Genomic DNA, 13,636 nt, shown 5'->3' on the forward strand with positions numbered 1-13,636 from the left:
CACATATTTCAAACAGTTAAGTCTGGTTCTCCAGACAGACACATTATGTATGATGGACGGCTGGAGGGGCCGGTGGACGAGGGGTGGTGTGGAATATACACGGTGTACTTTGCGTCAGGAAACTAGGCAATTCAGTTGGGAGACAGGTGACTTAACTCAGCAGTCTGGTGCCGCTATCTACGCCGTCGCAGGTGCCAAGTCGCTGCTGGCACGACGCCATCAGAGGGGTTTGGATTAGACTCAAATTCGTTATGACCTGAAAGACTGCCCCATGGTCCACACACATTTGCGCGCCCGGATGTAGCCTGTCTATGCATTGGTTATCATTGCAAGGTACTAGTTTCATTTGTTATCAAGTCAGCTGTCATTAATGGAAAATATAGATTAGCATCCCTTCAAATAGTCCAAAGTTAAATTCTGCTTGATTTCTTAAAAGTTCACAATAAGTTTCTAAAAAGGTCACATCCTGGTCTGTTTTTCCACTGTGCTCCGTCTTCCACCTCCTCGGTTTGTCTGGTGGATCATTTACCAGAAAAGTTTTTTTGCAGTGGATTGCAATGATGAGATATTGATCGGCCTTAAATATACACGTTCAATGATGTGATTATCGGAAGAGCGGTGTGGAGGCTGTGCAGGTATCATGAATGCGTCTTTATGACTCCTTAAGGTCACACCTCGGCCGAACCGTTGATTCATTAGACGGCCCCGCCAGGCGATACGGCAAAGAGACGTGCTGCTCTGTGCCGGGCTACAAGCCGCTAGGAGTGTTCACATTTTCACATCACAGGAGGCACTGCAGGGGAACACCGTACACTCAGCTTTTTAAGAATAGCACCAAAGCACTGTTAACAGTTGGAGGTTGAGCATTACTAAAGGTTCATATATCGCAGAAGTTCTTGCAAAAAAAGTAAACTATTAACTGCGGCTTTGCAACAAATATTTTTCCATCCCGTCTATACTTGCCAAGCAGTTTACTCATGACAATGGCCTGGAAAAATATTTAGAGTGTAAAAGCTAAAACTTGAGTGTATTGGCTGTAAACAATGAATTCTTAATTTGCAATTAAGTACAGAGTACAGAAAATACCACTTGTTTGAAATGAGGTGAACATTGGATATCAACGGTTGATTTATATGTGGTATGGTGCACTCACAACAAAAGTGAAGGGAATCATTGCAAACAAGGAAGTTGCGACAGAATAGGTGGATTTTATTTAGTGTCTTAATTTAAGATGGAATCTCGTTACTTCTGCATGTCATTAAACCAACATTAGTGATACTTAGGACTGCAGACAGCTTTTCAAACAATAAAAAAATCATCAGTGTTGATAGCTCAACGGCAAATTTGTTAATGGTGTCAGAATATTTAGAGAAAAGATAAAAGTGCAAAGAATGAATCCACAACAACCCCTTCCATCAATACATCCATTACATTCAAGGCAATGCAATTCCTCGCAGCATATTGTACCTCGGAACCCAGATGTTAAGGTTTATGTGGAAGGAAATGCTTTTCTAAATTAGAGAAGCCTGGGAGTACTGGTAGCCTCACCTGAGCATGAGATTCATCAGCTGCAGCCCTTCCCCTCTGAGGAAGCGGTCCCGATTGGCTGGCAGCATGAGGCATGAACAGAGGGCGTCGAAGAGGTTCTCCATCATCTCCTGCTCCTCGGCAGTGGACGGGTTGTGACGCTTGAACACCTGGGAGGAGAGCGAGAGCGAAGAGAGAGAACCGGGGGAAAGGGTTTATTAGAGCAGTTTGGGAATGGAGGCGATGTGATGATAAGGAATATATGCCTGGCAAACATTAGTGAAGTTAGTGCTATAGTTAGGAGAAAATAAGGAGACAGGGTGGGGAAAAAGCCAACAGCCACTACCAAAATGCTGGTCAATGAGAGTAAGTAATTGGGCTTAATAGTGAGACTGTAAATATGGTTAAAAATTGGCATAGTTTCAAACTGGGCTTTACCCTGCTTATGCTCAAGAAGTGCTCATGTTTGACAAACGACCGTGAGCTAAAGCAAACCGCACACTAAAAATAGAGCGGGAAAGAAAAATCTTACAGATAGTTGCTGCAGTAACACATCAATGCCATCCATCTCTCCCAATAGTTCTCTGGTATCTGTGGAAAAGAGAAGAAATGCAGAGAGGACTAAGATGAAAAATGAATGGAGTAACGCGACAACAAAGAGATCAATTCAGACTTGCATAGACATTTAAAAGACTAGGTAGCAGCACAGGAAACTAGGAGAACATTATTTTAATTGCATACATAAAGGAACGAAAAAAAAGACAAAGGCATGCAAAGACAACTGAAAAATACCTCTACCAAAATGTGTTTTTTAACATTACTCATCACAACATGTCTTCTTAGTGGCTTTGGATAACAAATGTTTTAAATTGAAGGTTGTCAATAGCCATATATCTTGTGATTTGACAGGGAGGAGCAAAAAATATCCATGTTTACAATATTTTCTCTCTGAAGTGTTCACAACTAAAGTAGATTTTCATGTGAGAAATGTGGCCTCTCTTCAGTCATAATTAATTAGTAGGGCTGATCTCATTCGCAGCAGCACTGGTTCACATTTGTAAATATAAACCTTTAAGAGTGGAGTTTACAGTCGAATATGACAGCAGGAAGTCATAATTACACTCTGATTAGCACACAGAGGTCCTTCTTCAAATGGTCATTTTCCTAATAGGAGCTGGGTGACTTGCCTTATACACCAACAGTAATATAATAAGTAACATTCATGTGGGCACATTCCCTTTGAAGAAAAATATGTTTTGTGAATGTTATTTTGTGGTCGACGGGCAGCAGGAGGATGAATGAAGGCAGAAGAGAAGGAGTATAAAATGGGACACGACTTCCACTGGATATCAATCTGACTTGTGTCATTAGTGAGAACTTATCCAAATACCTGATAGCCCTGTGGATCCCTGAGGCTTTACACGGTTTTAGATGGGGAGGGGAGAGACAAATACACAATGAGACGGGAAGACGGGTGAAGGAGCGGGAGGAAAGGAAAGGAGCCACAAAAGAAAACACAAAACAGTGCGTGTATTTCCGTGTCAGATTGAGATGGCTGAAGTAGAAGCTAAAATCCCACGAGCCATTTAGTGGCGCACACTTACTGTCGTTGTTCTGCAGCAGGATGGCCAGGATTTCACTGCAGTACAACTTGTTAGCATCAAACGGAATCTTTGCCTGAGCGGGAAAGAGGCAGCAAATCTAATTACCACTCATCTTAAGTAACTCTGGTCTCATGAGTTTTAAAGTATAGTCTTGTCGTATAAAACTAACTGTGTTGTATGATGTACATTTGTATGATGCCAAGAAAATATGATATTGTTCTCAAATGATGACTTAAAACAATCAATATAGTCAAGATTTGCAGATGGATCTACCACATCCTCACCTTGATTCTCTTGAGCAGCCACTGCATCAGTCCCTGCTGAGCTGCCTCGGTGCACAGGCCCGGTCTGAACTCCGCCATATTTTCTGTGATTGCTGAGGAAGTGACATTACAAATTTAAAACCCATGTTTGCTGTCTCCGAACTAGACAGTGGTCTCACTGACCAGTGGCAGCACAGCCACTGGACTCTTAAAACCAGTCTAAAAACCTTATACAGGAAGGTGGGTTTTTTTCCTATGATGTTTTTATTTCAAGTATTATTAACTATGGTAACCATGTCCCTGAGACCTAGCATTTCTTGACAAGACGTCAAATAAGTCAGGATGTAAAAAAAGGGGGTCCATATTGGTACTGACACTGATCTCATTAAGAAAACAGGTAGATGGGAGGCAACTACAGAGAGGGAGACATGACATTACTGACTTAATGCCATCATAAAACTTGATGTTCCTACTGTCTGGGAGGGGGGGTGGGGGGAACACTACTGGTTAGGTGCCAGACTTAAAAAAGGACTTCACACACCCGAGGTTGTTTTTTTCCTGTGCCATTAAAAATATAATCTATTATTGAACCATATATAATGGTTTCTTTCACTTTTTGGACCCTGCAAATACAGAAAACGTCCAATCGAGTTGTGTGGAACAGGCTGAGCTGCGGCCCAAAAATCTTTCACAATAAAAGCCCTCGACAAATATTTATATTTTTTGTAGGCTACCATCTTCCAGTGAGGTTTATTGGCCACGCCCCCCGTGTGAATCAGCTTAAGTTTTTTTTTACGCATACACAGATGGTATGCAAGCATACTTTGAAGGGGAAGAACTGTGAACAGTCATTTTTCATTTTATTAGCAGTTTTGTCCGGGTCATGTCCCGGATACGTAGAATACTATATTAGAAAGCTGTCTCTGCCATATGATATCTCTATCAGAGCAAACTGCAGCAGAAGGGGTAGAGAGGGTAAGGGGGGGGGACTGCGGTAATGAAGAGGTAAGGAGAATAAGAAAATAAACTAAGGGGCAGAGGGGAGGCAACTAGAGAGGGAGAGAAAAAGCAGGAGGGAGGCAAAAGATGAGGGATGGAAAGCTGAGGGAATGATGTAACATCGGTACAACAAACAGAGTTGGGGGGAAGCAAAAAGGAGAAAAAAAGACCCCAAAAAAGAGCAACATTTGAAGAGAGGGGCAGCAGCTAATAGAGGAACGATGAGGGATGGAGACACTGGGGGAGGAGAGAGAAAGGGCCTTATCAGGGATTCAAACGGACCAGACAGACAGCGTCCTGGTGGACAGCAGGCTCGGAGCAGAGAGCAGCAGAGGCAGACAAAAGGCTTTTTCAAGCTTGGAGAGCTCCCTTGATAACACACACAAGCTGCACTGCTCTCTCAATATAAGCCACGCTCGCACAGAGCTGAATGTGCACACCTAAGCAGCTCTCCTGACACGCGGCCTCAATTTGGCAACAAAGAAAGAAAACCAAAAAAAGAGAAATCATCTCAGTGGAGTCATTCAACACATAAAAGAGCCAGAAAAGTCAGATTGTGCTGGCCCGAGTCCTCTCCTGGCCCTCCTGTCCACATTTAATGATGGCTGTGATTCTCTGACTAACAGCACCTGAAAATAAATTGTAAAAGTGCTTCCTTTTTGCCAAAACATTGAAGCGGAGACCTAGAATTAAAGAATAGGACTACCGGTCGGTGTACTGCATAAAGCTCCCCTCACCTCAAAGTGATCCCTCCCTCTGGAGGGGCCAGTCACATTTTACTTAACACGACTAGGCTGATTCACTACTCTGATTCTGAATATTCAAGAAGCTAATGAGCAGCCACATTTAGGCAAGTACTAAGAGCGCCTTCCTGTTTGGTTTGTTTTTGGTTATGCTGCTCAGGAGAAAGGAGGCTGTTTGTTTATGTGGCCATTACATTGGGTTCCAATTTCACAGCACATCTGCAATTGCTCATGCAGACGGCAGGTAAAAGTCTTTTGGGTGGGAAAATGGAGTTATTGGTTTCTTTTTAAGAAAAGATCGTCTTTTTGGTTAAGATAGCCATGGTACATTGCAGAAGTGACGTGACAAATGCATCAACATTGACATTGTGTTTCTCATGAAGTCTCCTGGGGGAAAGATCGCTGTCTTTTCAAAGACTGTTTACAAGTGGGAAAGACAGCGACCAGAGTGTCATCGTTAAGGCCTAGTGTAACATTTCCTTACCCAGCGTGTTATAGATGCCATCGGCCTCTTCTTTCACCTGTTCATCCAGCCGCTCCATATTCTGCACCAGTAAGGCCACCACCTGACCCTCCAACTGCACACACAGAAAGTCACAATCAAGCATAGGTTTACCCTCACAAAGCTCTTTTTTGTATGAAAATAAAATGTATCAACCGTAAACACGTCATTTTGACTGGATCGGAAGTCTATCAAATTGAGGCTGTGTCTTCATATTTGTCTGAGATGTTAGAAATGTTTACTTCTGAGCCTCAGTTTTGGTAGAAGAAGCTTGGCTCCTGTCCAAGCATCTATGAACAGGTCCTGGATTTATAAGTCAAGATTGGAGACTCTAGACTGAACAGAACCATCGGGGCGCCCAACGACTGGATAAGAGTACCAGATGAAAGAAGAGGACAGTCAACCATCGATTTCTGAGCCACCGGATACCTGCCAGGGATCACTTTGATTCATCTTATCAGGGATAGCACCTGGCCTCGTGGCATCGAGGACAGAGGAGCCAGAGCTTACAGCGTAGAGGAGAAATGGGTTTCCGCGCACCTCGTTGCCCCTAAACCGGTTCCCTTTGAAGCAACTCTAAAGAAGAGCAGTGGTTGGCAGCGCGCTCCATTGCATGGTAAACGGAGCGATTTAACATCTCGCCTTCGCCTTGTCAGCCCTGCAGCCCCTCAAATTCTCACGCGCAGAGGCACAACAGAATTTCAGTCAAGACACGTGTCGTCATCGATCTATCTATCCATCCATCCAGCATGCTTGGTTTTCAAACAGTCAGTTTATGGACATGTTTTGATATTTTTATGTTGTTGAGTTGTTGTTGTGGTTTAAAATCCTTATAATCCAAATCACCAAAACATTCATGACAGGAATTCATTGTGTAGAAAATGGGCCAGAACTGCATTTGTGCATCCCTGTGTTGCATAATGACAATAAATGATCCCGAAAACCTTGAAAATTACATTATATTATTTCAACCATCAATAAATGCTGACACGAAAAGACGACTCATTATGTGAGATAGTCTATTGAGCTGATGACATGCTTTTTACTGCATCCCCAAGCACATGTGTGTGAAACAACCCGATAATAGGACTCATTTTGTTTGTGGAAGCGGTGACAAACAGCTGCCAACCACGCGCGGCACAAGATTGGGGAAAATATACTTGGTATTTTTGAGAGAGAGAGAGAGAGAGAGCGGGAGGGAGGGAGGGAGGGAGGGAGGGAGGGAGGGAAAGAGCTTGTCATGTTGATGTACCGTGCTAATAGGAAATACAGCAACATTCACCCATAATGTTGCATTGCCACCTTTCAAAGTTAACTCTTTCTATTTCTAAGCTCTATTTCTAAGAAACAGTCTGCAATGCCTACAAAGCCAACCAATGTTTTTTGGCTGTTTTCTGTGTTCTGTAACGCATCCTCATTTTCCATTTCATATATATCGCTATATGCCTTCCCGTAATGTTTGCAGCTTAAATACTGAATTAAGTAAAGCGGTGGGGAAAATCGCCCTCGTTCCTCTGTTTTAGGAATATCAGCACATTTTTGCAGTTTGACATTTGTCTGTGTCGCTCTAAATGTCAGCTCCCATACTGGGGTATCAAAGACCCCCCCCTCCTCCACCCCCAGTTTGATGACAGCATGACAAAGAAAGAGGCAGAGAGAGCTCAATGTACAGTCGAGTAGGAAATACAGCGATGGAAGATGCTAAACACAGAGCCGATGCAGACAGACGCATATGGAGGGTGACAGAGAAGAGCTTTAGATAACTGAAACATGAGAGTAGCAGCTTTATTTGTATGGTTGACATCACACTTTGAAATGGGTTTTATCTCCCTTGTGCCCCAGAATGCTTTCAAAGTTAGACAACAGTCAATAGTAATGTACAGTATATGGCCTAGTATTAATTCCATTCTGTACAACCTAATTCTACAATAAATAATCTGTTAGTGATCTCCTCTGCAGAGGGAAAATTGTATAGCTGTGTATGTGACATCAGCTGACAGGAAGTAAACATGGGCCCAAGCTGTGGTCTTTCAATTCCATCCCAGTGGACCGGTCTATGCAGTTGAAAAGCCCCCTGTGCCCCGCTTGCACGCTGGAGCCCAGAAACTTTGATTCATTTCAAAAAGTGCTTCTTCATTCAGACCATCAAAGACGGATAGAAATACTCTACTCACCAGAGCATCTATGAGCACCTCAGCACCTTCCTCACTCTCCTGGAGGGTGTCGATATCCGTCAGCTCTTGTAGCAGGTCCACCACTGCTATGGCAACATGTTGTTCAGGCTAAGGACTACGTACTCCACCCATTTGGACACAAACAGAAACACTTGCCAGGGTTAATGCAGCAAACTGCATTATACTTTGGGTGCTTATGTCCTCATGCTTTAAGGACCACCCGTGGTTGCGGTGACTCACACTTTCTTAATACACCCTTCATTGACTGTTTTACTTGCAACTGACTCCCTGTTAACTCCTCCCCCTCTATTTTTAACAGGCCCACAGTTAGGGAACATTAGTGATTGGCTGAGAGCATGTTTGATGCCCAATATTCTGCTATGCGCCAGCAACTACCTTGAGTCTTTGCTTATATATATTTATGTATCTAGTCTCATTGAGCAGTGAAAGGATATCAGTGTTTTCATGACTGAGGAGGCTCAGCAGGGAGTGGACGGCGTTAAGCTCCACCAGCAGGTGGTAGAGGTCTGGCATTGTTGCAATGACATGCATTTCCTGGATGATGTCGTTCAGATCCAGCTCTGACTCCATGAACCTGGATTAAGGAGCAAAACATTTTGGAAAACATGTTAGCATCCGACAGTACCATGCATCCTTAAAGGGCAGTAAATTAATTTGGTAATTGTAAGTGCTTTGTCAGTAATTGAAATTGGTTTTAATGACATCCTCATATTCAAACAAAGCACTGTGAACAGTCAGTAATGAGCTTACTTCTCTGGGTTGTCTGGAAACTTAATCCTCAGCTCCTGATTTTTGTACGACCTTTTCTCAAAGGTCAGGATCATTTTCTTCACTGAACTCTCATCCACCGGCTCTGCCTGTTTAAAACATACGGGAGAGGGAAAACATTTAACAAGGAAAACGAAGAGAAACAATTATTGAAAAGGCCTTTAATGAAGGAAATGGCTGCAATAACAGACACGATAAAGCTAAAAGCACCAATAAGAGGGCACCTCACATCGAAGGTATTGGCTAAATGCCTGACCCGGCCCAATGAATTAGGACTCTGCTAAATGCTACGTCTGCGAGAGTCGCCAACAAATGGTTTAAGGGATGTGAAGGGGGCGTGACGTGAAAAATCATCACTAATGAAAGAGGCCCCCTCTGCAAAGTGTATTTGGACCAGTCCGGGCAATGGATAGTCAACTTACAACAACTTCCTGTCCCAAGTAGGAATATTGGTCCATAGATTTCATTCCTGTTTCAAGGCGAATGGTACAGAATTTCTACTCTTGTCACGCTCATTGGAAAAGGTTACTAGATGTCTTGACAGGATTTTTAGTTGATCTGATTACATCTGGGGGAGGAGTTAAAGTGCAGCGCTGTAAAATTAAAGAATGTCCACTTTGTGTTTGGGTTTATGGAACCCATCCAGAGGACTTTTTTGTCTCACCGTGTTGCATGCAATAACCAAATAGCTTAGATTCAGTAAGATCCCTATCATTTTAGCTACTTCTGATGTCTGCTTTGACTGTTCCAGCATCAGGGGCCCCTCAACTATTCAATACATTTAAAAGCTGCAACTTTTCTACAGTCAGATAAGAGAGTGCTTCTGACTAGCTGATGGCTTAAAAGCCTGTTAAGTGTTGGACGGATAATGACAGGTTGGGAAATTGCAATCATGTGACATTATGGAACAGTGCAGCACTTCACTCTCAGTAGCTCTTGACACCTGAAAAGTCTGCCGTGTGGGATAATTTGAACAGGATAATAGATATTCAGTTGTCTAATGTCTAAGTAACGTGTCAAAACACCGGTACTGACTCGTTCTTTTTGACCTGGAAAAAAAACCCCAAAAAACTTGCTTGTTCCAGATCCACAGACTGTTCATTGTTCCCTCTCAGGGAACATGAGCTGCGTAAAGACGCGGTGGGAACGCCCCTGCGTGACCGTGTCATGAAGCACGTGTAAAATCTAACCAATGGCGAGCTGGTACGTCATAGGCGGGGACGCCGGACCAGGGCGCTATAAAGGGACCCGAAGGGCAGGACCATCTCTGCGCCTTCATCTAGGGCGTGTGAAGTTTTTCCACCTAGTAAATGGCTGAGCGGTATTGTCCAGTGTGTCCCCCCTTGCACCCGTTTTATTACGGGCAGAGACTCAGACGACACGCCTGTGTTGTCTGCCTAGGCGTGGGGGCTAGCTGTGCAGATTGTGTGTGGCAATCCCGTCTTCCCGTTGAGCTCTCTTCACTGAGGAGCGGCTCGATGAGGCGTGCTCCCCGCGGCTCCGGTCCAGCTCGTGCCGAGGCAGAGCGCCGGATGTCTTCAAGGTGGAGATCACAAATGGATCTCGCGGAGGATTCCGGGACGGCCCGAGGCCTTTTCCCGGCCCTTCAGGGATCCAGGCGCTCGTTTCCGGGGTCGGAGGCACGCTCCGCGGCTTCCTCCACCTTTGTTTTTGTCAGTGGCGGAGGCTAAGCGACATGGCTATGCTAGCATGCCGGCTGCGGCGGCCCTGGCTCGGCGGCAGTGCAGGCGGCTTCCTGCCTGCATACGATGGTTGCTCTGCTTCCAGGGGGTTCTGGAGAAGGTCCGTCAGGACGGTGGCCTACTGCTTGTAGCCCCGCTCTGGCCGGCCCTAGATGGTTCGCGGACCTTTTGTCGCTCCTCGCAGGTCCTCCGTTGGAGACCCCGATCAGAGTGGACCTGCTGTCTCAGGCGTCGGGGTCCATTGTTTACCCTCGCCTCGAGCTATGGAAACCGTCGGCGTGGACCTCGAGGGGACCCGCCTCCTAGGAGCCGGTCTCTCGACCGAAGTCGTGGAGACCATCCGCCACTCCAGAGCCCCCGCCACGAGGAAGGCGTACGCCGGTAGATGGAAGCTGCTCTGCCACTAGGTGTGGGCAACGACAGCTGGACCCAGTTAACTGCCCAGTCGGTTCAGTACTGGAGTTCCTGCAGGAGCGTTCGCCACAGGTTTATTCCCGTCCACCATCAAAGTATATGTGACGGCCCTGTCAGCAGCCCATGCCCCACTAGATGGGCGTTCTCTGGGGAGACACCCGCTGGTATCCCGCTTCCTTCGTGGCACCCTTATGCTAAGGCCAGCGGCCAGCACTAGAGTCCCGTGGGACTTGGCCATCGTACTAGAGGGTCTCTCCGGTGCTCCCTTCGAGCCCATGGCGGAGGTTGCAGTGAAGTATGTGGCTCTTAAAGACCCTCTTCCTGCTCGCTATTTCTTCCCTCAAGAGAGTTGGAGATATGCAAGCCCTCTCGGTGGCCCCATCGTGCTTGGAATTTGCACCGGGTATGGTGAAGGCGCTCTTCTTCCTTCCCCCGGCTACATTCCTAAGGTCCCGTCCGCTACGGCCGGGCCTATTGTGCTGCAGGCTCCTGAGAAGAGAAAAGCGTCGGACCAGACGAAGCTTAACCTCCTCTGCCCAGTCAGAGCCCTAGACCTGTACGTCCGCAGGACCTCCCCGTGTAGGCTCTCCGAACAGCTCTTTGTGTGTTTCGGGCCTCCCAAACACTGGCGGCCCGGTAATTAAGCAGAGGATGAGCAAGTGGGTGGTTGAGGCCATCACACTTGTTTATGAATCGGCCGGCCAGCCCACACCTTGGCTGTCCGGGCCCATTCTACTAGGGGTATGGCGGCTTCTAAAGCCCTGTTGTCGGGAAGAATATCGCTACACGACGTTTGCATGGCGGCAGGCTGGTCCTCTCCCCACACGTTCGTGAGGTTTTACCACCTTGGCCTTAACGCTACACCTGGAGCACAGGTGCTCGTCTGAGTGTGCGTTTTTAAAACTTCACACCACGGTCACTTGCTCATATGGTGAGTGGGTATAGGGTTCCCACAGCGTCTTTACGCAGCTCGAGTTCCCTGAGAGGGAACGTCTCTCGGTTACGTATGTAACCTTCGTACCCTGAAGGGAACGAGACAGCGTCTTCAGGGAACGAAGGTTACATACGGAACCGAGAGACGTTCTAGTGCGGTAGTACTTGCAATCCTACCCAACTTGCAACAAACTGAACACCGATGAGTAAATTGGACCCTAAACAATCCATCCTGAATTTGAACCTGTCACCGAGAGCACGTCAGTTTTGGGTTGGATGAAATTCTGTTGCTGGGATGCATTCAATCATGATCAAAACCCTGCAGAACCTCTTATAAGATTAATGGTAAGTGTGGATGTTGGGGGATGAGGCGTGTCTTGACAAGTCAACCTCAATGCTATCGTATTACTGCATCCCAATGGGTTTCAAAAACATGGTACTGGACATGGAGAAACAAATGTAGAGTTTAATAATATTATCAATAACATTTCCCACCTCAGGTTCTTCTTCATCTTGGTCCATCAGCTTCTCCAGGATCCTCTTCTTGTCCCCTGTCAGATCTTCGGTGTCCCCCCCTCCTTCCATTCCTGCCGCTGCTTCCCGGTATCGGGCCAACTCCCTGGCACTGAGTCCCTTCTGCTGCTTCCCTCCTTTGGTCTCCTCATCTCCATCTCCCCCCCTGGGACGCTTTGCTCCTCTATCAGGCTGCCAGATGACAGGGGATGGAGACATTTCACATGAATAGTTGGCTTTGTTGACTCATTCAATACAAAGATGGATTACCAGGGTCTAGCTAAGTAAGATGGCGAGAAACGTACGAGGAGACAGGCATAACAATAAAGAGCATCGTTTAATCCCACATGAAAGTAACGCTCCTGTATTTCTCCATGAATCTTACAAGAGAACATGGCGAACCGATTTCACAAGTCAACCATATCAACGCGCTTTTTCCTTTCACATATGTAATATATTTGGTTGATTAAAAGAAACTTTTTTGAGAAATGTCCTCATCGAACCGCCTCTCTTGGCGCAGATCATCAGAGTCCGTGTCAGCAGGAACGTTGCGTTATTCGATCTGCGTCAGTCCGTAAACTAACGTAGTTTGGCTGTATAATGCAAACTGAAGTGTCAGTTAGTGTCGCAGCATCACACATCAACCTGTACACGCTAACTGCTAACACTAATTATCGATAGAAGGAGAAATAAAGCGAGGGTCGGTCGGCTGACACACAGTGGACGTAAAGAGACACAACAAAGTAACCGTTAAATACCGAGACGTAGTAATGAAGTAACTTAACTGCTAGCGTAGCGGTAGGTTAACTGCTAGCGATGCTACTGTGGCACACGAGCGCTATCAGTTGAAGCTAGCTGTTAGCTCAGTTCCTCATGGGCGGGCTGAATAAAACGTCTACCTGATAGTTCAGAAGCTCTCCGACATCCATGACAGCGGGTTAAAAACCTAAAAGTGAGAATGTTTTGCTCGAGCTCATGAAAGAAACAAGAGCGTAAGTGGCACTTCAACAGCTACACGGCTAACAACAAGCTTTCCATACGGATTCACGCTTGCCGTAAAGCGACTGTTTTCATTGTCGCAGCTACTGACTGCCGTAAACACGCCCTGACAAGAAGCCGGGTACCTATGATGGGATAAGGCCATGATTTGAAATCATGATGAACCACCTCATGATGTAACGTTACATTTTGGAAAAACAAGGTCCAGTCAGTCCACTCAGCTGTTTCTTCTCCTCCTCCAAAAATAAAATGCAGTGAAACATTATCTATTTAGTTTGAAGCTTACGTGCACAGAAGTGCTTCATGAAAGATTTCAAATTAGATTTACTGAAACTGAAATATCTGTGAAATAACAGTATAGTTTATCTAAGCTTCATGCTGAATGCATTGAGACTGCATTGAGATTTTCCAGTCCAGTTTTTCCCCAGAAGATAACAGATTTTAAAACTTGAAAAGTCTGTGAAAACAACAAA

The 13,636-nt window shown here is 45.6% G+C and overlaps 1 protein-coding gene across 1 annotated transcript in view; it reads right to left on the reverse strand.

Moving 5' to 3' along the window:
- Nucleotides 1–13,247, reverse strand: part of ctnnbl1 (catenin, beta like 1) — a 31,840-nt gene extending 18,593 nt beyond the window's left edge. The window contains exons 1-10 of the mRNA XM_037480344.2: nt 13,064–13,247; nt 12,147–12,356; nt 8,584–8,690; nt 8,268–8,407; nt 7,813–7,910; nt 5,621–5,714; nt 3,416–3,507; nt 3,132–3,204; nt 2,060–2,118; nt 1,549–1,697 (exon numbers count right to left, since the gene is read on the reverse strand). Coding sequence (XP_037336241.2) covers nt 1,549–1,697; nt 2,060–2,118; nt 3,132–3,204; nt 3,416–3,507; nt 5,621–5,714; nt 7,813–7,910; nt 8,268–8,407; nt 8,584–8,690; nt 12,147–12,356; nt 13,064–13,093 — 1,052 coding nt within the window. The 5' untranslated portion in view covers nt 13,094–13,247. The remainder of the gene's footprint in view (nt 1–1,548; nt 1,698–2,059; nt 2,119–3,131; nt 3,205–3,415; nt 3,508–5,620; nt 5,715–7,812; nt 7,911–8,267; nt 8,408–8,583; nt 8,691–12,146; nt 12,357–13,063) is intronic.
- Nucleotides 13,248–13,636: the final 389 nt, after the last annotated feature.

The sequence above is a fragment of the Pungitius pungitius genome, chromosome 1 (assembly GCF_949316345.1).
Source record: "Pungitius pungitius chromosome 1, fPunPun2.1, whole genome shotgun sequence".
Classification (NCBI taxonomy): domain Eukaryota; kingdom Metazoa; phylum Chordata; class Actinopteri; order Perciformes; family Gasterosteidae; genus Pungitius; species Pungitius pungitius.